The 21,494-nt window shown below is 48.8% G+C and overlaps 10 protein-coding genes and 1 non-coding gene across 14 annotated transcripts; 2 read left to right on the top strand and 9 right to left on the bottom strand.

The window, feature by feature from the left end:
* Positions 1-52: 52 nt before the first annotated feature.
* FVEG_10692 (hypothetical protein) lies at positions 53-2,169 on the top strand. Of its 3 annotated transcripts, XM_018899850.1 has the most exons (6): positions 53-260; positions 308-459; positions 514-709; positions 759-1,546; positions 1,590-1,801; positions 1,852-2,169. In XM_018899850.1, exons 1-6 carry the CDS (start codon positions 109-111, stop codon positions 1,993-1,995), a joined length of 1,644 nt encoding a protein of 547 aa, XP_018758002.1. In that variant the 5' UTR covers positions 53-108; the 3' UTR covers positions 1,996-2,169. The 3 variants fall into 3 exon arrangements, with proteins under 3 accessions (XP_018758002.1, XP_018758004.1, XP_018758003.1); XM_018899852.1 differs by having other exon boundaries at positions 308-709; XM_018899851.1 differs by having other exon boundaries at positions 74-260; positions 1,590-2,163.
* Positions 2,170-2,353: 184 nt separating this feature from the next.
* On the bottom strand, positions 2,354-3,217 carry FVEG_16864 (hypothetical protein; the record flags this gene model as incomplete). Its single annotated transcript, XM_018906101.1, has 1 exon — positions 2,354-3,217. One exon carries the CDS (start codon positions 3,215-3,217, stop codon positions 2,354-2,356), a length of 864 nt encoding a protein of 287 aa, XP_018758005.1.
* A 124-nt stretch (positions 3,218-3,341) lies between these two features.
* On the bottom strand, positions 3,342-5,099 carry FVEG_10693 (hypothetical protein). Its single transcript, XM_018899853.1, has 5 exons — positions 4,831-5,099; positions 4,672-4,778; positions 4,442-4,616; positions 3,985-4,393; positions 3,342-3,934 (listed from the first exon to the last, which is right to left on the bottom strand). The coding sequence occupies exons 1-5, from the start codon at positions 5,048-5,050 to the stop codon at positions 3,505-3,507; spliced, it is 1,341 nt and encodes a 446-aa protein (XP_018758006.1). The 5' UTR covers positions 5,051-5,099; the 3' UTR covers positions 3,342-3,504.
* Positions 5,100-5,410: 311 nt separating this feature from the next.
* FVEG_10694 (hypothetical protein) lies at positions 5,411-7,439 on the top strand. 2 transcript variants are annotated; one of them, XM_018899855.1, is made up of 5 exons: positions 5,411-5,609; positions 5,660-6,208; positions 6,256-6,390; positions 6,440-7,312; positions 7,383-7,439. In XM_018899855.1, the coding sequence occupies exons 1-4, from the start codon at positions 5,553-5,555 to the stop codon at positions 7,208-7,210; spliced, it is 1,512 nt and encodes a 503-aa protein (XP_018758008.1). In that variant the 5' UTR covers positions 5,411-5,552; the 3' UTR covers positions 7,211-7,312; positions 7,383-7,439. The 2 variants fall into 2 exon arrangements, with proteins under 2 accessions (XP_018758008.1, XP_018758007.1); XM_018899854.1 differs by having other exon boundaries at positions 6,440-7,439.
* On the bottom strand, positions 7,419-7,500 carry FVEG_16865. The gene has a single exon. It is a non-coding gene; the product is annotated as a tRNA-Thr (tRNA).
* A 209-nt stretch (positions 7,501-7,709) lies between these two features.
* On the bottom strand, positions 7,710-9,517 carry FVEG_10695 (hypothetical protein; the record flags this gene model as incomplete). Its single annotated transcript, XM_018899856.1, has 4 exons — positions 7,710-8,474; positions 8,519-8,997; positions 9,050-9,357; positions 9,417-9,517. 4 exons carry the CDS (start codon positions 9,515-9,517, stop codon positions 7,710-7,712), a joined length of 1,653 nt encoding a protein of 550 aa, XP_018758009.1.
* A 1,802-nt stretch (positions 9,518-11,319) lies between these two features.
* FVEG_10696 (hypothetical protein) lies at positions 11,320-12,882 on the bottom strand (the record flags this gene model as incomplete). Its single annotated transcript, XM_018899857.1, has 3 exons — positions 11,320-11,425; positions 11,478-12,669; positions 12,726-12,882. 3 exons carry the CDS (start codon positions 12,880-12,882, stop codon positions 11,320-11,322), a joined length of 1,455 nt encoding a protein of 484 aa, XP_018758010.1.
* A 997-nt stretch (positions 12,883-13,879) lies between these two features.
* FVEG_16866 (hypothetical protein) lies at positions 13,880-14,577 on the bottom strand (the record flags this gene model as incomplete). Its single annotated transcript, XM_018906102.1, has 2 exons — positions 13,880-14,047; positions 14,434-14,577. 2 exons carry the CDS (start codon positions 14,575-14,577, stop codon positions 13,880-13,882), a joined length of 312 nt encoding a protein of 103 aa, XP_018758011.1.
* Positions 14,578-14,928: 351 nt separating this feature from the next.
* On the bottom strand, positions 14,929-16,551 carry FVEG_10697 (hypothetical protein). The gene is made up of 2 exons (XM_018899858.1): positions 15,823-16,551; positions 14,929-15,777 (listed from the first exon to the last, which is right to left on the bottom strand). The coding sequence occupies exons 1-2, from the start codon at positions 16,319-16,321 to the stop codon at positions 15,044-15,046; spliced, it is 1,233 nt and encodes a 410-aa protein (XP_018758012.1). The 5' UTR covers positions 16,322-16,551; the 3' UTR covers positions 14,929-15,043.
* Positions 16,552-16,855: 304 nt separating this feature from the next.
* On the bottom strand, positions 16,856-19,113 carry FVEG_10698 (hypothetical protein; the record flags this gene model as incomplete). The annotated part of the gene is made up of 7 exons (XM_018899859.1): positions 16,856-16,991; positions 17,043-17,371; positions 17,421-17,665; positions 17,713-18,252; positions 18,303-18,373; positions 18,422-18,777; positions 18,829-19,113. 7 exons carry the CDS (start codon positions 19,111-19,113, stop codon positions 16,856-16,858), a joined length of 1,962 nt encoding a protein of 653 aa, XP_018758013.1.
* A 930-nt stretch (positions 19,114-20,043) lies between these two features.
* On the bottom strand, positions 20,044-21,313 carry FVEG_16867 (hypothetical protein; the record flags this gene model as incomplete). Its single annotated transcript, XM_018906103.1, has 5 exons — positions 20,044-20,264; positions 20,320-20,515; positions 20,582-20,776; positions 20,830-21,036; positions 21,095-21,313. 5 exons carry the CDS (start codon positions 21,311-21,313, stop codon positions 20,044-20,046), a joined length of 1,038 nt encoding a protein of 345 aa, XP_018758014.1.
* Between the last annotated feature and the right edge of the window lie 181 nt (positions 21,314-21,494).

Raw genomic sequence — 21,494 nt, 5'->3', positions numbered from 1 at the left:
ACCCCCTCTCTCACCGAATGATTGAAAGCGATCTCGCAATTGTATTTATCATCAAAGAATTTTTCGCCTCATTCTTTTCTAAACTTGTCATTGTATTTTTACTCCAAAATGGCGAGTGACGAGACAACACCACTTCTCCCCCAAAAGGGGGAACGTAAGGGACTAGTGAGGAATTGGTTATCGAGAGCTTTCAACGTCGAGAATCGGATTTTACTTGCGGGGTTTCTTATCACGTTATCGTTCAGTTTTACCCAAGTTCCGTGAGTACTTTTTCCCAATTGAGGGAACAAAATTTAATGGCCTATAGATTGTTTTATGTCTTCCATTTGATGACCTGTGATTCTTTCTATGAGTCGCATCCTCCTTACGATGGGCCGGGCGATAGGTGCAGTCGGGACGAGATTGCGGCTGGAACGGCGACTCAATACAGTATTCTTGGCATGTCTACTACCTTTTGCGGCAAGTCAGGTCAATTGAAAGTCAAATAATGGATGCGATACTGACTGTTTTAAGGAACGTTGAACCTTTTTGTTGCGGGCTGGACATCGAAAAAGTTCGGCCCCCGAGCGGCGCTTTTGTGTCAGATTCTCATCCCGGCAGCTCGCGTGGTCACACAAATCTTGGGAGTCGTGGCAGGTGGAGAAAAAGGAATGATAATTATCCAAGCGACTCAATTGATCACAATTCTGGGCGGTCCAGCTGGGTACATGTAAGTCAGCCTCGAAGTAACGCTTTCCAACCGCTAACATTGGCATCAGTCTTGTTGTTAATGTCATTGCTGGAGAAGTCGTCGAGCCGATCCGACGAACTGCAGTATTTGGACAGCTACAAGGTGCAATCATGCTAGGCCAGGCGATTGGCTATCTAAGTGGTGGTATGATTGGTGACGCTATCGATATCCGGGCTCCTTTCGACGTTGCGTTCATTTCCTTCATCCTCGCGGGTATTTACGTCTGGCTCGCCTTACCATATATCTCCCCCGATTCAATGTCTAATGGCGGAAAGAACGGCCAAAAAGGCGTCTCTGGTTTTCTCGCACCGCTCAAGATTCTTACACCGCAAAAATTGCTCCTCGCTGATGGCAGAGTGAAGAAGCATTTCGGCGTCATTTTCCTCTGTAGCGGCATATTCGTCTCAGTTCTCGCCACTGGTTATGCACCTCTTCTCATCCAGATGTATGCGACAGCGGCGTTTAATTTTAGTCAAGGTGATAACGGATGGCTCATGTCTGAGTTTGCGTTCATGAGGAGCTTCTTCTTGATTCTACTATTCCCAAGGATCATCGCTTGGGGGCGAGGCCGTGTTATCAGATCTGAACCAAACAGCGACGACGAGGCGGAACCGGGTCATATTCCAACGGAGGCTGGGGAGTTTGATGCTACGTTAGGTGAGCAAGCTGATCATGAGCCATACGAGGCAGTCAGCCGCAGCAAAGCCGACGAGGGATGTCTGTTTGATCTTGTCTTCCTTAGATGGAGTTTGCTAGTGGATGGTCTACTTACTACAGTTGCTGCATTCGCAACTAAGCCGTGGCATATCTACCTTGGTACGTTTTCACAATCCCCTACTGAACATCACTAACGAAATAGCTGCGTTTCTTCTCCCATTCGGCTCCGGATCGGCGCCAGCAGCAAAAGGTGTTATCACACAGATGTGTCCCGACTCTCAGCGCGCCGATGCTCTCAATGCCGTTACCCTGGTCGAGAACGTGGCACGACTAGCTACCCAAGGCTTGTTTGGCTTCATCTTTGCCAGCTTGGCCGAGGTTGGCAAAGCATATGCCACTTTCTTCTGCAATGCGGTGAGTTGCTATTGTACAACCTTTGGTGGACGCAACTTATCAGTTACTAGGCTATTGCTTTATTGGCTATGATGGTTCTCTTATTCTCCAACTTCCCGCCTCCCGGAAGCACATTAATTGAGAAGCATGAAGAAGAAGATGAAGTCCAAAACGAGGGTAGCGAAGGCGAGCCTCTCCTGAACGACAGAGACTAAAGGCTTCAGACACTATTAAAATAGGGGACGGCAAGAATTGTAGAGGTGACCGCCAAGTTGAATAATGAACATCGCATGCATATTTTAACGGCGCTTAGGGAGCATGATAAAAGGTTGGAGTACATAGAAATGTCATCCATTTAATTAGTACCTTGGTGTATCGTTCCCATCATGCTTCTCTTGTCCCACCTCCCAGAATCCTGATATCAATCTGTAGAACCTGTGATGGAAAGAAGTCAGGCCCTCCTTGTTCGGCATCCCATCCAAGCCTTCTACGCAACAGCGGAATCTTGGCTTCGGCCGGCAAGGCGTCAGGACTAGTCTTGAAGATAAAGCGGCTCGCAATCGTCATTAAACGCTATGATTCCCCTTGTTCGATCGCCTTCTGCTGCTCAGCTTCAGCTTCAGCCATAGCCGCTAGTTCTCGCTTGGTCGGGGGCCTTGGGGGCAACGGAGACCGAGCAAAAGCTTTGAAGATCGGAATCCAATCAGGCAAACGTTTCCCTTCCAAGTGAACCTCGGCATCTCTGACGGCTATCATGAGAAGTACTCGAAGCGTAAAGTGTGCGTCGTTCCCCGCTACGTGAAGGTGCGAGTAAGGTATCTCAAACTCATCTAGTAGTTGCTTTAGACTGTATCTGTACCAGAGCTGAAGTGGAAACTGAGCTGCTTTGACAGTGTCTATAATGAAGACAGGTTCAAGCTTTATGTTCAGCATCGAGAGCAGTGAAAGCTCCTGCTTTGCCCCATGGACAACAAGAACATAGGGTTTCCTAGTGAGCCGTTCAATCGCGGGTCGTACATGCGATAGCTTAATTGGCTTCGCTTTCCCGAAGAAAAAGTGGTAGTTTTTCCATGAGAATGCTTTCTTGTGACCAAACACTAGATGATGAGATTTGATGACGCCAGATGCCAAGTCGCCGCCTTGCGTAGATTTTCCGTGTAGGTGTTGTAGGGCTTGTGCTTTTAGGAAGGACAAGCCAATCTCAACTCGTTGTATCACACCATTTTCCACCATGAAGTGATCAACATCAATGCTAAGAAACCCCAGGTCCTTGATTTTGGAATTAAGTCCCCGTGGTACAGTTGTCTGAGGTATGTCGGGCCAGCTCCCGCCATTGAGCAATTTCGGATTGAGAGAGTAGCCAAATATCCAGCGAAGCATGATAGTCTCATCTCTGAGGATCCCTTTGTGGGCTGGCTCGGCTGTAGTGGTAGCCATTATTCAATTCTATGAGACAGCGATAGTCAGCAAATTGGTAGGCAGTAAGATTGTGAGGTTGTGGGCAGATAACAAACCTTGTGAGGGAGCCTCATGGACAGGGCAAAGCAAACTCAAATTTTTAAGCGAAAGTCTCTTGTTAGTGATTGATGCTATTTGCTCCATGATGAGTAGAGTCCCTGTCTATTTTGAACTATTATACACATAATCCATCCATCTTGATCTCTCTGCAGTATCGTTAAGAAGTCCAACTACCTCGTAAGAAAGTGATGAAGGTATCCTATACATTAAACCTTCTTCAGCCATTGACCCCCGGTCAACGCCTGTCTCGACATGATAGCAAACACAGCGCCCGCCAGAATCGTGACACCGCAGAAGACGATCAATCCAGAGAAATTGCCATCCTCTGCGCCGACAATGGCTCCGGCGACTGGGCTTCCAATAAGGACACCAATGGCAGAAACACCATAGAGTGCGCCACTACGGGTTCCGATGCTGCGGACATCTGAGAAACTTGCAACCATAGCGGGCACGATAGATAAAGTGCAGCCTGAGGCGAATCCATACAGAGCGGCATAGGCAATAACCGAAGCTGTCGAGTGCGCAGTGAGCCATACTGTGAGAGTGAAGATGCCTCCAAGTAGGGTCAAAGGAATCATGACATTGAACACGCCGATTCGGTCGCCAAAATATGCGGGAACAAGACGGCCAAAGGTGCTTCAAATTTGTCAGCTGAAGTTAAGAAAGGTAGTGATATAGTGACTTACGAAGCTGCATTGACGATGGATACCAGATATTGAGCCAGGCTATCCGACACACCAAGCTCCTTCGCTTGCACGATGATAAAGTTGAAGGGCAAGAAGGAACCCAGATACAGCATGAATCCAGCAACAGTCAGCAAAAGGAATGGCATTTCCTTGAACGGCGTGATGAAGTCTTTGATGTCAAACTTTCTTCGTGGCGGTGGCAGTCTCGACTTGATAGTAACATTCGCAATGACCAGTAGTCCCAGGAAGAGGAATGCCACAGATCGCATCGCCCAACCGAAGCCAACTTGGACGACAAGCTTGTTCACCATGATTGGAAGGACGACACCGCCGAGACTGGATCCTGCAGTGATGATGCCAAAGGCGATAGCGCGGTGACGCTTGAACCATGTTCCGGCAGCGGCAATAGCTGGCTATCGTCAGTAGTGTAGGTTGGGGTCAGAAGGAGGATACTTACGTGCGTAGAAGAGGAATGAACAGCCCAGTGCACTGCAGATACTTTGAGAGAGAATAATCTGATAGTATTTCTTCGACAGGGATGTCATCATCAGACCAAAGACGTGTAAAAATGAGCCGATGAGAATGGGAATACGAGGGCCGTAATTATCTGTCATGTAGCCAACAACTGGGCCCTGTAAAATGTTAGTGATATGATGATATCCGAGGCCTGCCAGAGGCCGGACGTACCCAGAAAAACAACATAAATGATTCGATGGAAGATATCCATGCCACATCGCTAGATGAGTACGATTTGAGTTGATTCTGTTCGTAGTAATCCTGGAATATGCCGATACCTAATCCGTTGTTAGCTTCCCTTCACCACGCACAAACGCGAGAGACACGTACAATTAATCCACCCGAAACTGGCAAATACAGCGAAAAAGCCTCCGGTAACAACTAGCCAAGCTTGGAACCCTCCATCAGGCGGCGGACCAAAGTCTGGTACTGACGTCCCTTCTTGTTGCGAGGGGGCTTTTTCGCTATACCGCTCGGTTTGGGAAGGGCGATCGTCGTCAGAGGCGGGGGAGGAGAGGGAGTGGTGGCGGCTTGGTACTGAGGCGGCCATTGCTGCGTTTTGAAGGCTGGTGACCGACTGTGAGGTGCTCTGAGTTGATAGAACAGTGGCCTGATGTGAGAAATACTCTACATGTTAACGGCAGATATTATATAGCTGTTTTAATTCACAACGATCTACATCATGCTCGTTTCTTACAAATTCGACCCCTGGGCAATTCTCGCAAGATGGTTCCGAATCAAGGATAGCTTCATCGGAGAGTGTTCGGCCTCGACGCTAAGCTTTGATCCCTGTCGGTTATCTCGAGGGATGATTCCGAATGCAGTTTAGATTCTCGGCTTCTAACCCTCGGATACCCGCTAAAACGCGAGCTGACATCTCTCCACTGCGATTCCCTTCAGTCCCTTGAACATTCCCCTTCAAACCACGTTATCCGCAATTGTTGTAAGAGATATCCCGGTCGAGGCTCTCGAAGTATTGTACTACATATAGCCTAGCGTATCCCCCACCGAGACCTTCGAGACCATGCTCTTTGTTTAGCTTATTCGTAAGCATGGTTGGTGTTTCTAAATCCAAGGCATGCGCCGATTGCAAACGACGTCGCGTCAAGGTCTGACTCACTTCCCTTTCGAGAATTATTCATTACTAAAGACTCTTCAGTGCGACCTGACGTCGCCTCGGTGTCAGCGTTGCACCAAGGCCGGCATTATCTGTCGTGGTGTCCGCAATCAACCTACCCTATGGGTCCATCGGACTCCGACGCAGCTCAATGTTTCCGCCCTCTCGGTTATACAGTCGCAGCAGCAAACCAATTGGCTGAGTTTGTTGCAGCGGATGCGTTGCCAAATCAGCTCCAAAGCGATTTACGATGTCTCAACTTTTCGATCACAAGCGTTTTCTGTCGCCGTCAGCATTTATTTTCCTCAAGGGCGATACACTACAAGCGAGGAAGACCATAGTTCAACGCCATCCTCATGGCTAAAGGCTGTGTGTAAAATGGAGGGCCCCAGCGAAGCTTTGGACTACTCACTTGTTGCGTTTGTCGCGATTCAGATTAGGCTGTCTGGTGAGGTTGGCGTGTCTTACGACGAGGCCATTGAGCTATACAACCATGCACTATCCAAGGTAATTCACGTTCTTGACTGTCCGTGCGTACTAGGTAAAAACGACGAGAGTATTGCCGCTATTGTAATTCTATCCACGTGTGAGGTAAGTCAAGGAACTCTTAGATGTTGAAGGAGATTGACCATCCATAGCTGTTCCTTTTTCATGCGAGCACGAGCTGGAATGCTCACGCGCAAGGCGTATCTGAGATCCTTCGTCACAGGGCTGTCCCTGTCACAAATACTGCAAGCTGGAACGACTTATGTCGACGTCTCTGCGTGATATGTGTAGGACACGTTCCCTGAGCCGCCCTGTAATGTCTGCTGACTATCCCAGGTCATTCAGGCCCTGTCACAGAAAAAGCCTCTCAATCTTGAACCCAAGCTTTGGCGAGAGCACATTGGCCCCTGGGCTGCCCCTGATTCCTTCGGTGCACTGCTCGACATGACTATTGACATCCCGTCAGTCATGGCTGAGGCTTATACGTTTGCTTCAAGTGATAAGGCAGATGGTGAAGAATTGTCAAGATACATCGATCTTCTAACCGAGAAGTTCTATCTTCTTCAGAATTGGCGAGCTCTCGTACATCGTAACATCGCGGCACGCAACCAAACCCCGCTGTTCTGGTCTGTCCCCTCCAGAGCGAGTAATCCAGCAGACGAAGGATACCCAGATAAGCTATTTCCATTCGCCCTGATGTTTTCATCTGTGGAGGGTGCCAGTCCATGGATTCTATGCTCCAGCATCATGTTAGATATCATCGAGACAATTCTGCTGCTGCGCGCAAAGGCTGCAAGCCCGGGTGTTTCTGTATCCCCTGGCGAGTGCCCCGATGATGGCTCTATACATAAGGGCTCACCGACCCAGGCAGATGCTGACTATATTGCGCGTATGATGTGTCAAAGTATCGAGTATTGCTATCGGAGTGAGAATGGCACATTCGGTCCGCAGATAACATGCAATGCTCAAACAACTATGCTGGGATATTTTGCGGGTCGGGGCATGAAGAGGGAGCTTGAGTGGTGTCGGGCGATTAAATACATGAAGGGACCTGGGACGAGTTTTGGAATTGATCTGATGCAGTTCAAGAAACCACCAGAGCTATAGGCAGTGGCTTGATGGGGGATGTTGGCCGAAGTAGAAGATGCGGACATGATAATATTACATTCATACTTCAAGAGCCACATAGGGCTGCGCAAAGAATTTCAAGTAAGCAAAGCATAAAAAGTAGTGGTATTAGTTAGCACTGACGAATTGCCTACGACGGTAACAAAAAAAGAACAATATTGGGCAGATGGGCAAAAGATAGACCAATTGCCCCGTACTGGAATCGAACCAGTGATCTTATCATTTCGTAAGCTTACTAGTGATACGCTTTACCACTGAGCCAACGGGGCTGAATTTGATTGGTTAGAAAGACTAGCTTCAATAGCACTCATGAGCTCGAGAACATAGCACAATTATTGTCAGTACCTTAATTGCCCCAATCTCAATTGTTTGCATCATATTAGTGTTGATCAGGCTTCATGAGCCGTGGTTATATTCATTACGTAAATACAGCTTACTCTAATACCGGATCAGAGTACTATGCCGCGCACCTTGTTTTTTAAGTACTCATGTTCACCTCATCCCCAGAACCAGCCTTAACACCAGGCTCAACGTCCATAACATCCCTGTTATGAGCGGAAGCAGTAACAAGACCAGGCTGCTTCTCCTTCAACTCCTTGAACTTCTTTTCGGCGTCCCAGACCCAAGGCGTGTCAGCCGCAAACAGCAGATCCATCTCTTCAAGAGTGCGCTGGTTACTCTCGGGATACAATGCCCAAACCATTGGAATTGCAATAATGTTGCAGGCTCCAAAAATATGGAGTGTGTTCTCGCCAATGGCCGAAAACATGACGGGGCAGAGAAGAGTCAACCATCCGTTGCCGATGGACCAGCCGAAAACGCCAAAAGCGTTACCCTTGGCTCGAACTTGCAGAGGGAAGATCTCGGCGGGGTAGAGCCAAGGAACGGTTAGCCAGGTGGCTCCAAACACGGAAGTAAAAATGAAGACGAAGGATGCGGCTGCTGCACCGTATGAGCTAGCTTTGTCGAGGTCACCCGCATCGCGGGCTTCTTGGCCAAGCTTAGAGAATCCTGCGGCAAGGAACATGGCTATTCCCTGACCGACGGCACCCCAGTAAAGAGTCCATCTTCTGCCGATACGATCGAGTGTATAGACGCAGATGAGCGTGGCAAACATGTAGAAGATGTTGTTGAGACCACTGATCCATTGTGATTTGCGTGTGTCAAACCCGGCTATTCTGAAAATTGTAGGGGCGTATACAGTTACGCCGGCGATTCCGACCCATTCTTGCATGATTTGGAGCTGTAACCGTTAGTTTAGTGACAGTATGGTGAAATATAACTTACCCAGATGACTAGCTGAACGCGTCGACCAGTGTGAAGTTCGCCTGACCCAATGCCAAAGAACATGTGCAGATAAGAGTTCTTAGAGGACTCTTTGTTCTCAAGTTGAACGATGTTCTTGATATCGGTGTATTCAGCGTGAGCCCGGGAAAGATCCGCCTCACTCGATCCACGGAGACGACGCAGGATGTACTGGGCCTCATCGTCTCGGCCAACCTTGACAAGCCAGCGGGGAGACTCGGGGAAGAACCAGACGCATCCTAGCAGGACAAGGAGAGGCAGAATTTGGAAGGCGATGGGGAAACGCCATCCGAACTCGGAATTGTTATTGTCAATGTACGACAGGCCAAACTCCAACCAGTAGGCCACTACCACACCGAAGATGTTGAGGGTGAACTCGATTGCGATGAACTGGCCTCGTGAGGTATGTTCAGCTGTCTCGGTAGCCCAAACAGGAACAATAGCGTTGAGAATGCCGGTCCCTAAATCCCGCGATCAGTAACCTTGTAAAATACTGGACGTCAGGCGCATTACCTATGCCGTTGACTGCGCGCGAGCAGATCATCCAGTCGTGGTTTTGAGCTGAGCATTGCAGCGCTGCACCAACAATAGCCCAGGCAGCACCAATAGCGATAGTCTTGATACGGCCAACTTTATCTCCTACCCAGCCTCCGAAAAGACAGCCAAAGAGAGTTCCGAGGTAGTAAACTGAGACGATGCCGCCTTGGAGAAGACTATCGGTGATGACAGGTTCGCCGGTCTTTTCGTCAACGTAGCCAAAGCCCATCAAGTCGATGTAATCTTTGGAGTTATTAACACCACCCATCATCCCCTGATCATATCTGAGAATGTTAGCGAAAATACTGAACGGTTGATGTTAGGGAAAATGATGAGGTCATACCCAAAGAAGAAGATCGACAGAGCAGCGACACAATTAATAGCGATGAGAAGCTGACGCTTCTCAAAGTGGTTCGCAACATTGAAACCTGGAAGGCGCTCCATGATTGCTATTTGGCATTAGGCTTGGGTGTTGGGAATCTAACGATGATCTCGTGGGTAGGTGTTGCATTTATACTTGCTGCAAGTGACTGGTTGTGTGGAGGATGAGACGCCAGATCCACATCGGATAACCGTATTTGCTCATTATCAGAGCTTTTTAATTAGCGTGGGTTACTTTGGGTGAGGGGCGGAAACATGGCCGTTGGTCAAGTTGTTTCCGTGAGGCTCTGATCAAAACCTGGTCGTGATCTCAACACAACACCAGATGACAGTTCAATTACTCTGTCTGGTTCCTCATGAAGGGATTCGAATACTAATTTATCTCATACTATTTACACTTCGTACTTGCTCATGATATTCTCTTCTTGTTACTGATCTTCAATGTTGCTCATGCCGTTACATCTCAAAACGCAGTGTCATCGACAATCGTTGCCCCAGGTTGAGAATTGGAGGTGGTGGAGACATTTTAGACTCCCCCATGTTTCGTTTATGCGCTCCAATCAGAAGCCTTCATCTCGAGATTTTACTGGGCCTGAGAGGAGATTTCCTGGAGTTGAATGGTAATTCCCACGTTTTATTCTCGTGACAGGGATCTTTGAGCGACAGGCAGCAGTTTTAAAAAAACATCGGCATGCGGCTCCGATGCTTTTCATGTTACGTTAGAGCTTCAAAGTCTTTACATCGAGTCATTTTCGCATCGGTCGTGTGATCTGTTGTTGCAAGGGAGACAGATACATCTGCGGAATGTCCGCTTTTCCACTGGCTTCTCCAAGTTGGGGCCTCTAAGGTTTCCCCCAGGTTGAGTGAAGAGGCTACGAGAGGGTAGATCAGTGGAAGTATTTTCGCTGGAGGCCTTTAAGAGAAAAATGTTTGCCGATATGCCGGGCAATGCCGCTATGACATCGTTCCTTGATTCAGCTGGGAATAGAAGCGTGGGGCTTGTGTTGGAGCAACCAAGAATTCAGCTTGCTTGGCCGATCAAGTTTTTGCTGATGGCTGGGATTGTCTCGGGGATAATTCCGCGACACATTGACATCGCGGTTTGCCTGGCCAGAACAGCGGAACGAGAGATGCGGAGTTTCCAGATGAGGATCACAGGCAATGTTCATAATGCATGACAGGTTGAAGACCATGGTTCGAAATGCTTCTTCCCGTGGTCGCGAGACGTCATTCTTCCAACGGCCGAATGATTGCCCTCGACCGGACCCGATTCTGGTGAAGCGGCACAGCAAAGTTTCGGGAATAACTCCAGTACGTGAGACGGATGTCATTCAGCATAAAACAACACAGCAATGATATGGACCAGAAACACGCTGGAAAACTCTCAGTTCTTCGAGAGTCCCAACCGCGAAGACATATCATAATCCTGTGGCCATCCACCACCAAGCTTGCCTTTCTTCGCGAAGCGTCAGTGATCGGGGATTACTCCGTACGCCGGACGGTAGTTGATTATGGACAGGGGTTTCAGCGGCTTCCCCAATGTCGTTAGTGAATCCTTAGTCCCTGTTTTGGGGTGCAACAGGGCGATCATCACGAGTCATGCACAGTTGCCAAGCTACCCGGCAGGGGGGGCGTCAAATCAGCAGAATCACAGCATTTGGCAAGTAAACCGACAAATTGTCGTTGATTATTGGGTTGTTGATATGTTCCGTCATATTAAGAACGTTATTGTACTTTTCTTCGGCCATGCTCAACCCTTGAACACATTCAATTGCTCCCGACGTCTCATCCCATCAACACCTTGAAGTATCATGTGACATGACACATTCATATGAAATGATACCCTCGACACCCCAATTAATTCTTTAGTTGACGGATGCAGTTTTCGAGTTAGCAGTCTTAGATCCAGTATCGGAAGATATATCACCGGTTTCTTCGGACAAAAACTGAGTGGGGGCTTCAGCTTGAGGACTGTCGATGGTTAGCTGGTTTTTCATGCTACTCATCACGTACGTTCACTTACTCTCGGTGCTTGAGCCATAGATGAAGGGCATGCGTCGCAATGAGCAGACCAATAGCACATCCCAACGCGAATGGGTAACCTTTCGGGAAACGAGGTCCTTCCACGGTCGGGAAGACAAGCAAAGGTGTCCAAGCTGTTGTCGATTGCGAGATGGCGTTAATCAAGACAAGTGTGAAAGACCGCTCGGCTGGCGATGCTCGAAGTTGAGTGTTGACCCATCCGTGAAGAACACTTGAGAGTGCGACCGACGCGTAGATGGTAGAGTATGCGAACCAGAGGGCTGATTCGGGGACGTTCCAGATGGTGAGAATAATAAGACCGAGCGCATTCCATACAGTTGAAACAGTGATAGCCCACGCAGGCCCCAATACAAGATCTGACGCAAAGCAAACGAAGAGAGTGTAGAAAATGCCCAAGGCTGGTGCGATGGTACCCAACTCGTTGACCTTGGCCTTCGAATAGCGATTCAGACTTTTAATCCATAAAAGAAAAGAGCCAGAGCTACTGTGAGTTGAAGCGTTCCAGAACAAGACATCGACGAGAATGATACCCCAGAATTGGGGTGACAGAACAACCCTCTTCAGGTGACCCAGCTTCATCTTTCCATGACTGCTGTGGCCCGCTCGTTTCAGTCGCTGCTCACCAACGTCAATGTCATGCTGGTTCAAAACGCGGCGATTCGGCTGATCAGGTGTTCCTGGGATGACGAAGTATCCTGCAATACCAACCGGAATGGTGATCAGCGCGCAGATAATATACATCCAGCGCCAACCCTCCAATCCATTCACACCATCGAGTCGAGCTGAAGCACCAGCTTGAATGAGGCCAGCGGTAAGTGTTCCGAGAGATAAGCCGACGTAGAAGATACCGCCGCGGCGAGCAATCTCGTTGCCTCTGTACCATGAGCCAAAGAGGTAGTGCATGGTTGGGAAGAAAGCTGCTTCAAACCATCCGACGAGGAACCTGTATGCTGCCAGCTCGGCGAAACTGTTGACTCGATATTGAAGAAGCGTAAATATTCCCCAGCAGACGTCCAAGCCAGGGATCAACCAGTGGATAGGGACGTAGGTCAGGAGGAAGAAGAAGGGGATCTGGCCGAGGACGGCGCCAATGATGTAGAAGGTTTGCAGTTGAACAAGTTCATTGCCTTTGAAGCCCAAGTCCTCTTTGAGACCCGCGACGTACGCATTATCTGCAAAGTATTAGTGAAAAGTCTGGAACGAGGGTGGGATATGTTTGGGGACATACTCAAGTTGGACTGATCAATGTACTTCACCCAATAGGCTATCACAGCATACGGAACGATAAGAAGATCAAGCTTAATGATAAACTTTCGCTCCTCCGGTGTATCTGTATCAGAGTACCACTGGATGTGATACCACTTCTTTTGTTTGACGACAGACATTGTGATGAATGTGCAGATGAAGGGTCATGCAGGACGGAGGTTGGGACGATGGGCCAGGGGCTTTAAAGCATATGCGAACGCAAGCAAGGATCCGAAAATTGGGATCTCGAGAGGCTAGATGCGTTCTTTATCAGACTGGGTGACACTAGGCGTGGGTGCCATGTGCACATTGAGAGATAGTGCTTGCTTGGCGTATTGCATGATTTGACGACACTTTGATGCGACGACCGACGTCGGGGAACGACAGATCTGGATTTCGATCATAGATATGGAGATTCATGAGCTTGATATATTGTATTAGGTGCTTGACAGACCATTCCGTATCTCTGTCCTTTCTCTTGCTGTCAGACATCCAGATGCCCATGGCGCATCTGGAGACATTTGCAGATCTGCAGTTTCAGTTCTTGGATTCATGCAATGGAATCTTCAAACCAATCAAATAACCCCACCGGACCAGTAGCGATATCGATAATTACTTGTTTTGGGCATTCATGCTTGTCGAGCTCGTTATCGTGGTGAGAATATGCTCTCAGACGCGGGGCGAATTGCGTGCTCCCAATGTCGCAATTTCATCCCTGTGACGTTTCGTGGCGGGCTGAGGCAATTGGCGCCAATAAAAACTATTGATATGATATTTTATTGGAATAAGATATACATGGATTTTGGGGGACATGTACTGTCGTAGGTTAGCATATCCGTGGAATTGAACGCGTCGAGGGAGATGCTATCCTGTGAGAAGACGGGTTTCAGCGCGACTCACATTTTTGACAGACTGACGCGCTACAGTCTACAAGCTGCGTACGCATGAATGAGAAGTATCAACAGGTCTGAAGGTCGGCATCTGTCGTCTAGCAGTGGTTGATCTCAACCGCAATACAAAATGGAAGGAATCGAAGATGTGAGTGAGCCCAGCTACAAGGCAAGTGGCAGAAGAGTTGATGAGACTGAAGAGGACCAGGCTCCGCAGTAGCATGATGAAGAGCTTCATAAGGCTCAGTCACTTGGAGGCAACCTTCAACGAGAGTCCAAGTTCGGTCACTTCGGTGGTCCGCTGTTGGTAGCAAATTCCAAGCAACAAGCCTGGACACTGGGTGACAGTTGCACGGAGCATCACACGCTGTGCTACGCGCTTGGATTGGCACGCAAGACCTGCCCAGGGGAAGGGCTATATACCAAAGTCATACTCTACACTTCAGCGAAGAGTGGTCGAGTGGTATCTACCTACCTAAAAACCTATAGACCCTAAAATCCGCTCCTAAAAACCTTCCTCCCTCGGCTACTCTTCGTTTTTGCTCGCGGGTTCGAATCCTGCCCCCAAACCGGTTTTCTTTTGGCACTGCACAGGGACTATCGCATGGTACAAGAACTCCAGATGATCCCTGCGAGTTCGATCGTGTAACTAATCGCAAATTGCGGAAGCCGATAAATGGCCATGCATACGGGCTAACGTTCGACCATATTGAAAATCGAGATGGTTGAGTTCTTGGAGGCATGAGTCTGTATAGAACCTCAATATATTATTGGAAGAGCTCCAAAGCCTCATCCACTTACCACGTAACCGCAATAGGGGCAGGAGTGGCCAGGCATGACCCAAACCTCTTTCTCAGTCGTAGTGCACTTGGGGCAGAGGACACGAGGCATTTCTTTGGTGTGAGGGGAAGCGTCATAAGATATTCCGCGATCCCTACCGGGCATAATGGGCTAGTTGCAGCGATGTGATGTTAAGTCTTTTGGTGTAGAGAAGTGATGAAGAGTGTTCGTGGAATCAGGTCGTTGCAAGAAACTGGGTGGCTTGAGATGAGGAAGACGAACTTTAAAGGATGGCAACTGGCGTTTGTGTTCATCTTCATTGATCGTGTTTGGAATGCCAGTGGGAAACCAACGATAGTGTTCACTGAATTTGTGCCTGTTTGCTTGATAAGATGGTTTGTTCGCTTGTTCAAGTAGTCCACTTTTTGGGATGGCAGTGGCAGCACTACAACTGGCACGAATTACCGGAGATTGCTCCATAGCCGGGTGTACAATCCTGGAGATCAAAACATGTTTCGTCCATCTAACCTTCAGGATGAGTATTGGTAATCACTGGCACTAAGTCAACGAGCCACGATTCCAAGTCAACACCAACTCCATTATAATCTATCTCATTCGTATACAGGGTATCTCAGCATTTCTTCAAAACATCAATAATCCATTTAAGCCCCTCCTTACTCTCCTTCAACCCATACTTGTATGCCAACGGGAAGCAATGCATCTGATCACCCCAAGACAACCACTCTCCATCAACACCTTCCTTTCTACATCTCTCTCTGAACTCAACAGCCTCTGGCCCAAGAACATCATGTGAAGCTGTAATACCATGGATCTTGACGTTGTTCCTGATACAGACGCCCAAGTCGGCATGGATGGGTGATACTCGGGGATCATCGGCGGACCAGTCGAGCTTTTCATTCCTATCTGTTGATTCCGTGTTCGTCCCGTTTTGTTGATTCACATCTGAGTGTCCAGGAGCCCATGCACCAGCTGTTTCATTGATGGACGACTCGCTCAGAATAGGATCAACTTTGTCTACCTTTTTGATGTCGGGGTGATTGTGACGTAAATCGGTGGTCGCAGTGATGGCGAGGATGGCAGACGGAGGTCGAACGGATTGGACATCTTGATGCCTCATGGTCCAAGTCACCAGGCATAGGGCAATGTTGCCTCCTGAACTGTCTCCTGCAACGATCACCCTCTCGCCAAGGTCAGATGACTCCTTCAACAAGACATTGTAAGTCTTGCAGATAGCTGGGAATGCGTCTTGAACGGGGTCCTTGGGCGCTAGGGGGTACGAGACGAGGGTGAGTCTAGTATCCTGCAGGCGGTTTATCATCTCTCCGCAGAAAGTCCAATGTTGGCCTGCAAACGTTAGTAGGGCTCCTGGCGAGAAAATGGTTTGCCTACCACTTGGAGGTGCTTGCCATCCACCTCCAGCAAAGTACAATATCCTTCTGGCATAGGACCTCTTCTCTCCATCAGAAGTCTTCGGAGTCATATCATACGTCCAAATCCCCTCAACCTTGTTCTCTTGAACATCACATCTCTTCCTTGCTCCTCTCGAGGGCTTGCATCGCGTAGGATCAGCAGATGAAACCTTTCCAATCTCGACCAGTTTTGGTTTAATAGGCTGAATGACATTGTGAAGAATCTTTGTCGGCCAAGATCGTCCAGATCGCTCATCAACATGAAACTCTTGATCATCTGAGCTGAACTCATCGTCCGAGTCACGGTAACCATCAACGGTCGGGGGGTTGACAGTTTGGGTCGCCATCGGGAATAATGATATCTTGTAAGGTTGAACCCTGAAGATCGGGAAGATGGAGGGGTAACAGTAACACAATAGTAACAGAATAAAACCGTCATTCTTTTGATCAAGGGAGAGACCCTGATCGGCACACGTCATTGATCTGACATCATTGACTCCGCTTGCGTGCAACCCCAAAACAGGCGTGACAAGGAGACTAGCTGCTTCTAGACGCCATTTTTACCTGATCTTTCGACAGCTGAAGATAAGGAATTGACCAAGAGATGGTGATGAATTGTTTAATTCGATTTGAGTTATTGATGATGGACGCTTTGGCATTCGCTAATGCATTAAGGGTCGGGCCAAGCAAGAAGCTTGTTCGGCTTTAGCAGTAAAATTGGATCAGGCCAAGATCTCCACAGCACCAAGCAAGCTTTACGCCATCGCGATCTTCACCCGTCGCTCGATGAGATCTTTAATGTTGTGGACCAGGCTACGGTACGAGGGTTTCGGCATTCAAAAGTAAGAATAATTAAATCGCTAAAACAACTATAAAAGATACCGCTTGCTTGCTGTTTTGTTCAATCTGATGCCCATGCGCTTCGCTGCAACGCGACCAAAATGAAAGCACAAAATCCGCTCGTCGCTAATAAAAATACAAACGAAACATTGAATCATGTGACCACAGTGATCTTAGTTTCTTTCCTGTGACAGGCCTGACAGCGAAGATCGTCTTCTATTCGTCTCGGTTCGCATTCTTGCCTCAGCTTGCCTCACAGCTTCCTCCCAGTCTGTGAAGTACAAATACATGGCCTCAAGCCCAGATACCCTGCAAAACGGTCAGACAAGTCGTGGACAAGGAGAGGAGGGTATAACTTACACAGCAAGACCCGCTGTTAAACCAACCCAGAGTCCAGCTAAGTCCCAGCCCAGTCCGAAACTGGTGCCGAGGGCGATTGGAAGAGCGACCACGTAGTAGGCGAAGAGATTGGCGTAGGATCCAATGGATTGCCTTCCGATTCCGCGAAGAAGTCCATGCGAGACGGCTGCTAACGCGTCAAAGATTTGCATGACGGCACAGACGAGTATGACGTTTGATGCGATATTGATGACTTGCTCGTCTTCCGTGAACACGGCGGGAATTTGTCTTCGGAGAGTCGAAAGAATTGTCAAGTTGATGCTCCCCACGATGAGTGCAGCAACAATGGCCTATGATGTCAGTCAGTTTGTACAGTGACCGAAATGAGGCTGGACTCACCACTTTGGCAGTCACACGCGCAGCCTTGCTCAAATCAGCCCCAATAAGGTTTGCGACTCGAGTCGAGGTCGCGATGGCCAGCGGGAATGGAATATTGAATGACATTGACGTCACGGTAACCAAAACTCCTTGAGCTGCTAGTTGCGCTGTACCGAACCGTCCTGCGGCGATGGTGAGAATCTCCAGGACAGAGAACTGGGCTTCGATCATGATCATTCCCGGCAAAGCCAACTTGATCATCGGACCTGTAGCAGTAAGAAAGGGTATGTTATGAGATGCCAGGACAACTTACCCCAGTTTGTGAAAGCCTTGCGGCTGAAACCCTTCCAGCACTCATAGCCCTCAAACAGCCGTACGTAGAGAATCAAAAGAATCGGGAGGAGGTTGTGAGTGACAGCCATCGCGATGGCGGCACCAGGAAAGCCCCATCCAAACTTGAACACAAACAGCCAATTCTGCAAGAAGCTCAACGGCGCTCCGACCAAAAGCGTGTAAGTTGTTGCATGGAACAGACCCTGACTCTGAACGAACCGCTTCGCGCTCTCGAATGCACTGACACCAGGCATGCCCGCGATGAGGATGCGCATGTACAAAGCGGCCAATTGTGTTGTGCGGCCTGGGCCAACGGCTGCAGCGAGGATTGGTTCAGAAAACCACCAGACGACAGCAATGGGAATCATGATTATCCAAAGGAGCCATGTCATTCTCTGCGCCTGCAGGCCAACAAGATGCTTGTGGCCGGAGCCATAGGCCTGTGCGCACAGAGTGTCGAGACATGTTGCTAGACCTTGGACTGGGACGTAGTAAGTGATCGAGGCAGTCATCGTCGCCACTGGAAATGTTAGCACGTGTATCAGATTGAGAAAGACGTCGAGTACTTACAGTTGACAGCGGCGAGTTCCTCCATTCCAAGACGACCAACGGTCAAGACAGAAGCGACAGTGACCGAGTAACTGTAAACGATCAGTGTCAATACTCACTTGCATCATCGCGATACTTACTGCAAGAGGAAAGTGACGATAAGAGGGAGCGCGTATTGAATCAACGTCTTGGTCTCACGCTGCCACGTCGTATCAATCTTATGCGACGCCAGAGCCTCCTCCCACCGCTTATGAACCTCATCAGGCCCCGGCGTCGGCGGAATCCCATCGAACCTCACAACTCTGTCCCTCAACAAGGGTGTTGTCTCGCCCGAATCTTCTGATGCGAAGAGCGGCTTGTCGTGATCGTGCACGCGCGTACTAAACAGGTGTCGATACAGACGGCCGAGCTTCGTAGTCTTCCATCCTGTCGGGGGATGTCTCGGTGGAATGATATCATTGTCGCGGAGGAGGGAGACTTCGGCGCGGAGGGATTGCTCAAAGTCGTGGGGGTTTGGGGGCGGGATGTCGATGCTTTAAGGGGGAACGGTTGAGGAAACTTGGCCAAAGGCGATACCTGTTGGATGAAAGGCAAGTTGGACGTCTGTTTCGTTTACGTATCGCGGGTCTTCGATGGCTTCTTCATCGCGGTGTTCATCTCCAGAGGAGCACTCGTCAATATCGCGGTTGAGAATCTCTTCCACATTTGGAGTTGGGCCGATGAACGGGGGCGGGAATGTTAAATCGTCTGGAATAAAATCAGCAAAGATAGAATGTCTTCTTCCTCGACGTTCCCCGTCAGGATTAAACGGTGAGCTCGTAGGTAGCGACATGTTGCTTAACCTGCTAGAGTCAACGCGCGATGGAAGAACTCCAAAGGTAGAGGTGGTGATGTTTTTACATCATCTCTACGAACACAATGACGTGATCCCAAAGTAAGATAACAAAGTCGGTGAAAGATATCTGATGTCAATTGATAACGACCACACCTTTACAGGGCGCCACAAACCGACCAGTGGCATGCCAACTGCTGCAAACGATGGCACCCTCAGCCTAGACCCCGCAGCATAATGACATGCATTCTCACTGTGGATGTGCCACTAATCAAGGTTCAGGCCCGGACGGTTTGCCCCGAAGATAAGATGTTGGTGTGTTGCACCCAGAAACGGTTGGGGTGAAGTCATTTGTGAGATGGATGAATCTAGATTCTTGACTGATCGGCGCTTTTTTGGTGTTTTTTGACGATTGGTGCAGCCACTGGTTTTCACGTGCGGCGATCATTGGTCGGTGGCTCATTCGACGACGGGCATGAAGAATTGATTGGAAAACATACGAAGGACAATTGTATGACTTCATCTTCAAAACAGAAAAAGGCTGTGCATTTTGTCAGTACCACCACGTTCTACGATATAGCCAATTGTACTTGATTTTATAATTAGATCATGATTTACAAAGAAGTTCAATAGGGCCACAGAGATTCCATTTCATTTGTGTTATAAGTCAGATACCTTTCACATGCTTCAGCAATTGTGTAGGAAGTATTGGCAACAACCAGGACTCATTCAGTTGAAAGATTAAAGAAGAAGCCCGCAATGTGCGAGCAATACAAACATATTAAAACGTCTGAATCTATTTCTCACATCATAAACATAACCAACTGTGTCCTTTAATACGTCAACAAATCAATACCCCTCACTAATGCCGTCCTCGATGTCGTAGATATTCTACCCATGATCCTAAAACCTTAGCACTCGAACATTTCGTTAGGGCCGCGCAGAAATATCCAAGTGGAACGCGGGGATGCCTGTTGCCATGAGATATTTCAGCGGCGAAACTGTGCCATCTGCCGCAAACCGGTTGTGCAAATTGCCGTCGCTGTCAGCCTCGTCAGTTGTAAGAACAACAGGATTTTGATCAGGATCGCCGAAGAGGAAGCATGGGAGGAGGGAGTTCCCCCAGAGACCGTAGAACTCCGCTTGACTCACTTGTCTAATGGTTAGTTATATGGGTTCTTTATATGATCGGTGAAAATGACTTACTGCTGCCGGCTTCGCCGATAACAAGATCTCGAGCAATGAAACTCTTCCATTGAGGAATCGGCGATTTTTCTGTGTCAGCAGGATGGACGCAAAGAAAATCCGCCTGGAACATGACTTTAAATAACACATGCTCGATGTTTCCAACAGTGTTGGCGGTGGCGGCATATTTCGCAGAATCCATCTGCCCAGTTACCCACTGTCTTTGTTAGTAAGATTCCAGCATTTGTTAACTTACCAAGAAATGGCACTTTACCTGACGTACATGCAACAGATTGGGGCGCGTGTCAATCTCGGCCTGGAGCTTTACCAGGCCTGGTTTCGAGTCTTCGCCGAGCGGCGGTACGACGCTTGAGCGCATGACTACCAAGAACCAGTATGTCAAGGACAGATGAAGCTTCCAATGGCATTTGTCGGCGAACTCCCCCCTGCGGGCGGTCCAGTCGAGATCCTCGAAGTTCTTCACTAGTGGGTAACAGCGTTGAGTTCGTCCCCAGGCTTGTACATTCGGACCATCATTCGATGGTAGTATCGCTTAGGATCGCCAGCAGGCATTACTGTGTTGTACCATGCGGCGACGGCTCTTGCTCTCTGATCCAGGGGGTCGGCAAAGATGTCGATCGCCTCATGAGAAGGGCCAGAGCACAGAATCTGCCCCAACTGGACTTGCATAGCCAGAATTGCAGCAGCTCCCAAGGTTGTCGTTCCGGATCCCGATGGCTGGGAGGATTCATTAGTATCAATCTGCTGTAGATACAAAGTGAAATGAGGGACTTACGCCGATGATGAGGCCAATGTTGAGCTCGCGGCCCAATAAGTACTCGCGAAAGCGCTGTAGGTCATGGTAGCCTGCCTCTTCAGTGATGCATTGCATCAAGTAACGGTCATCGTACAGTCGGTAGCACATACTCGGAAGAGCGCCGATGCTCAAGCCAGTCCGCTTCAGGGATAACACTTCGTAAAAGCCCGTACCACGAAGAACGTCCCTGTGAGCCATCGTCTGGGTCAGTACCCTAGAGTGCAGCTTCACTTGGTCCGCACTGAGCGTACGCGGATCTAGGACGTTTCCTGCATTGTCCAAGGCCATGCCCCACGCTTGTCGATTTGTTGGCTGGTGGTATGGTTTACAGAGCCGCAAGTTCTTGATCTTACTTTCTTCCTTCTGCCATTCCTGCATC

The sequence above is a fragment of the Fusarium verticillioides genome, chromosome 11 (assembly GCF_000149555.1).
Source record: "Fusarium verticillioides 7600 chromosome 11, whole genome shotgun sequence".
Lineage (NCBI taxonomy): Eukaryota > Fungi > Ascomycota > Sordariomycetes > Hypocreales > Nectriaceae > Fusarium > Fusarium verticillioides.
Note: the sequence above shows the minus strand (reverse complement) of the source record. Positions and strands in the feature narration are given on the sequence as shown.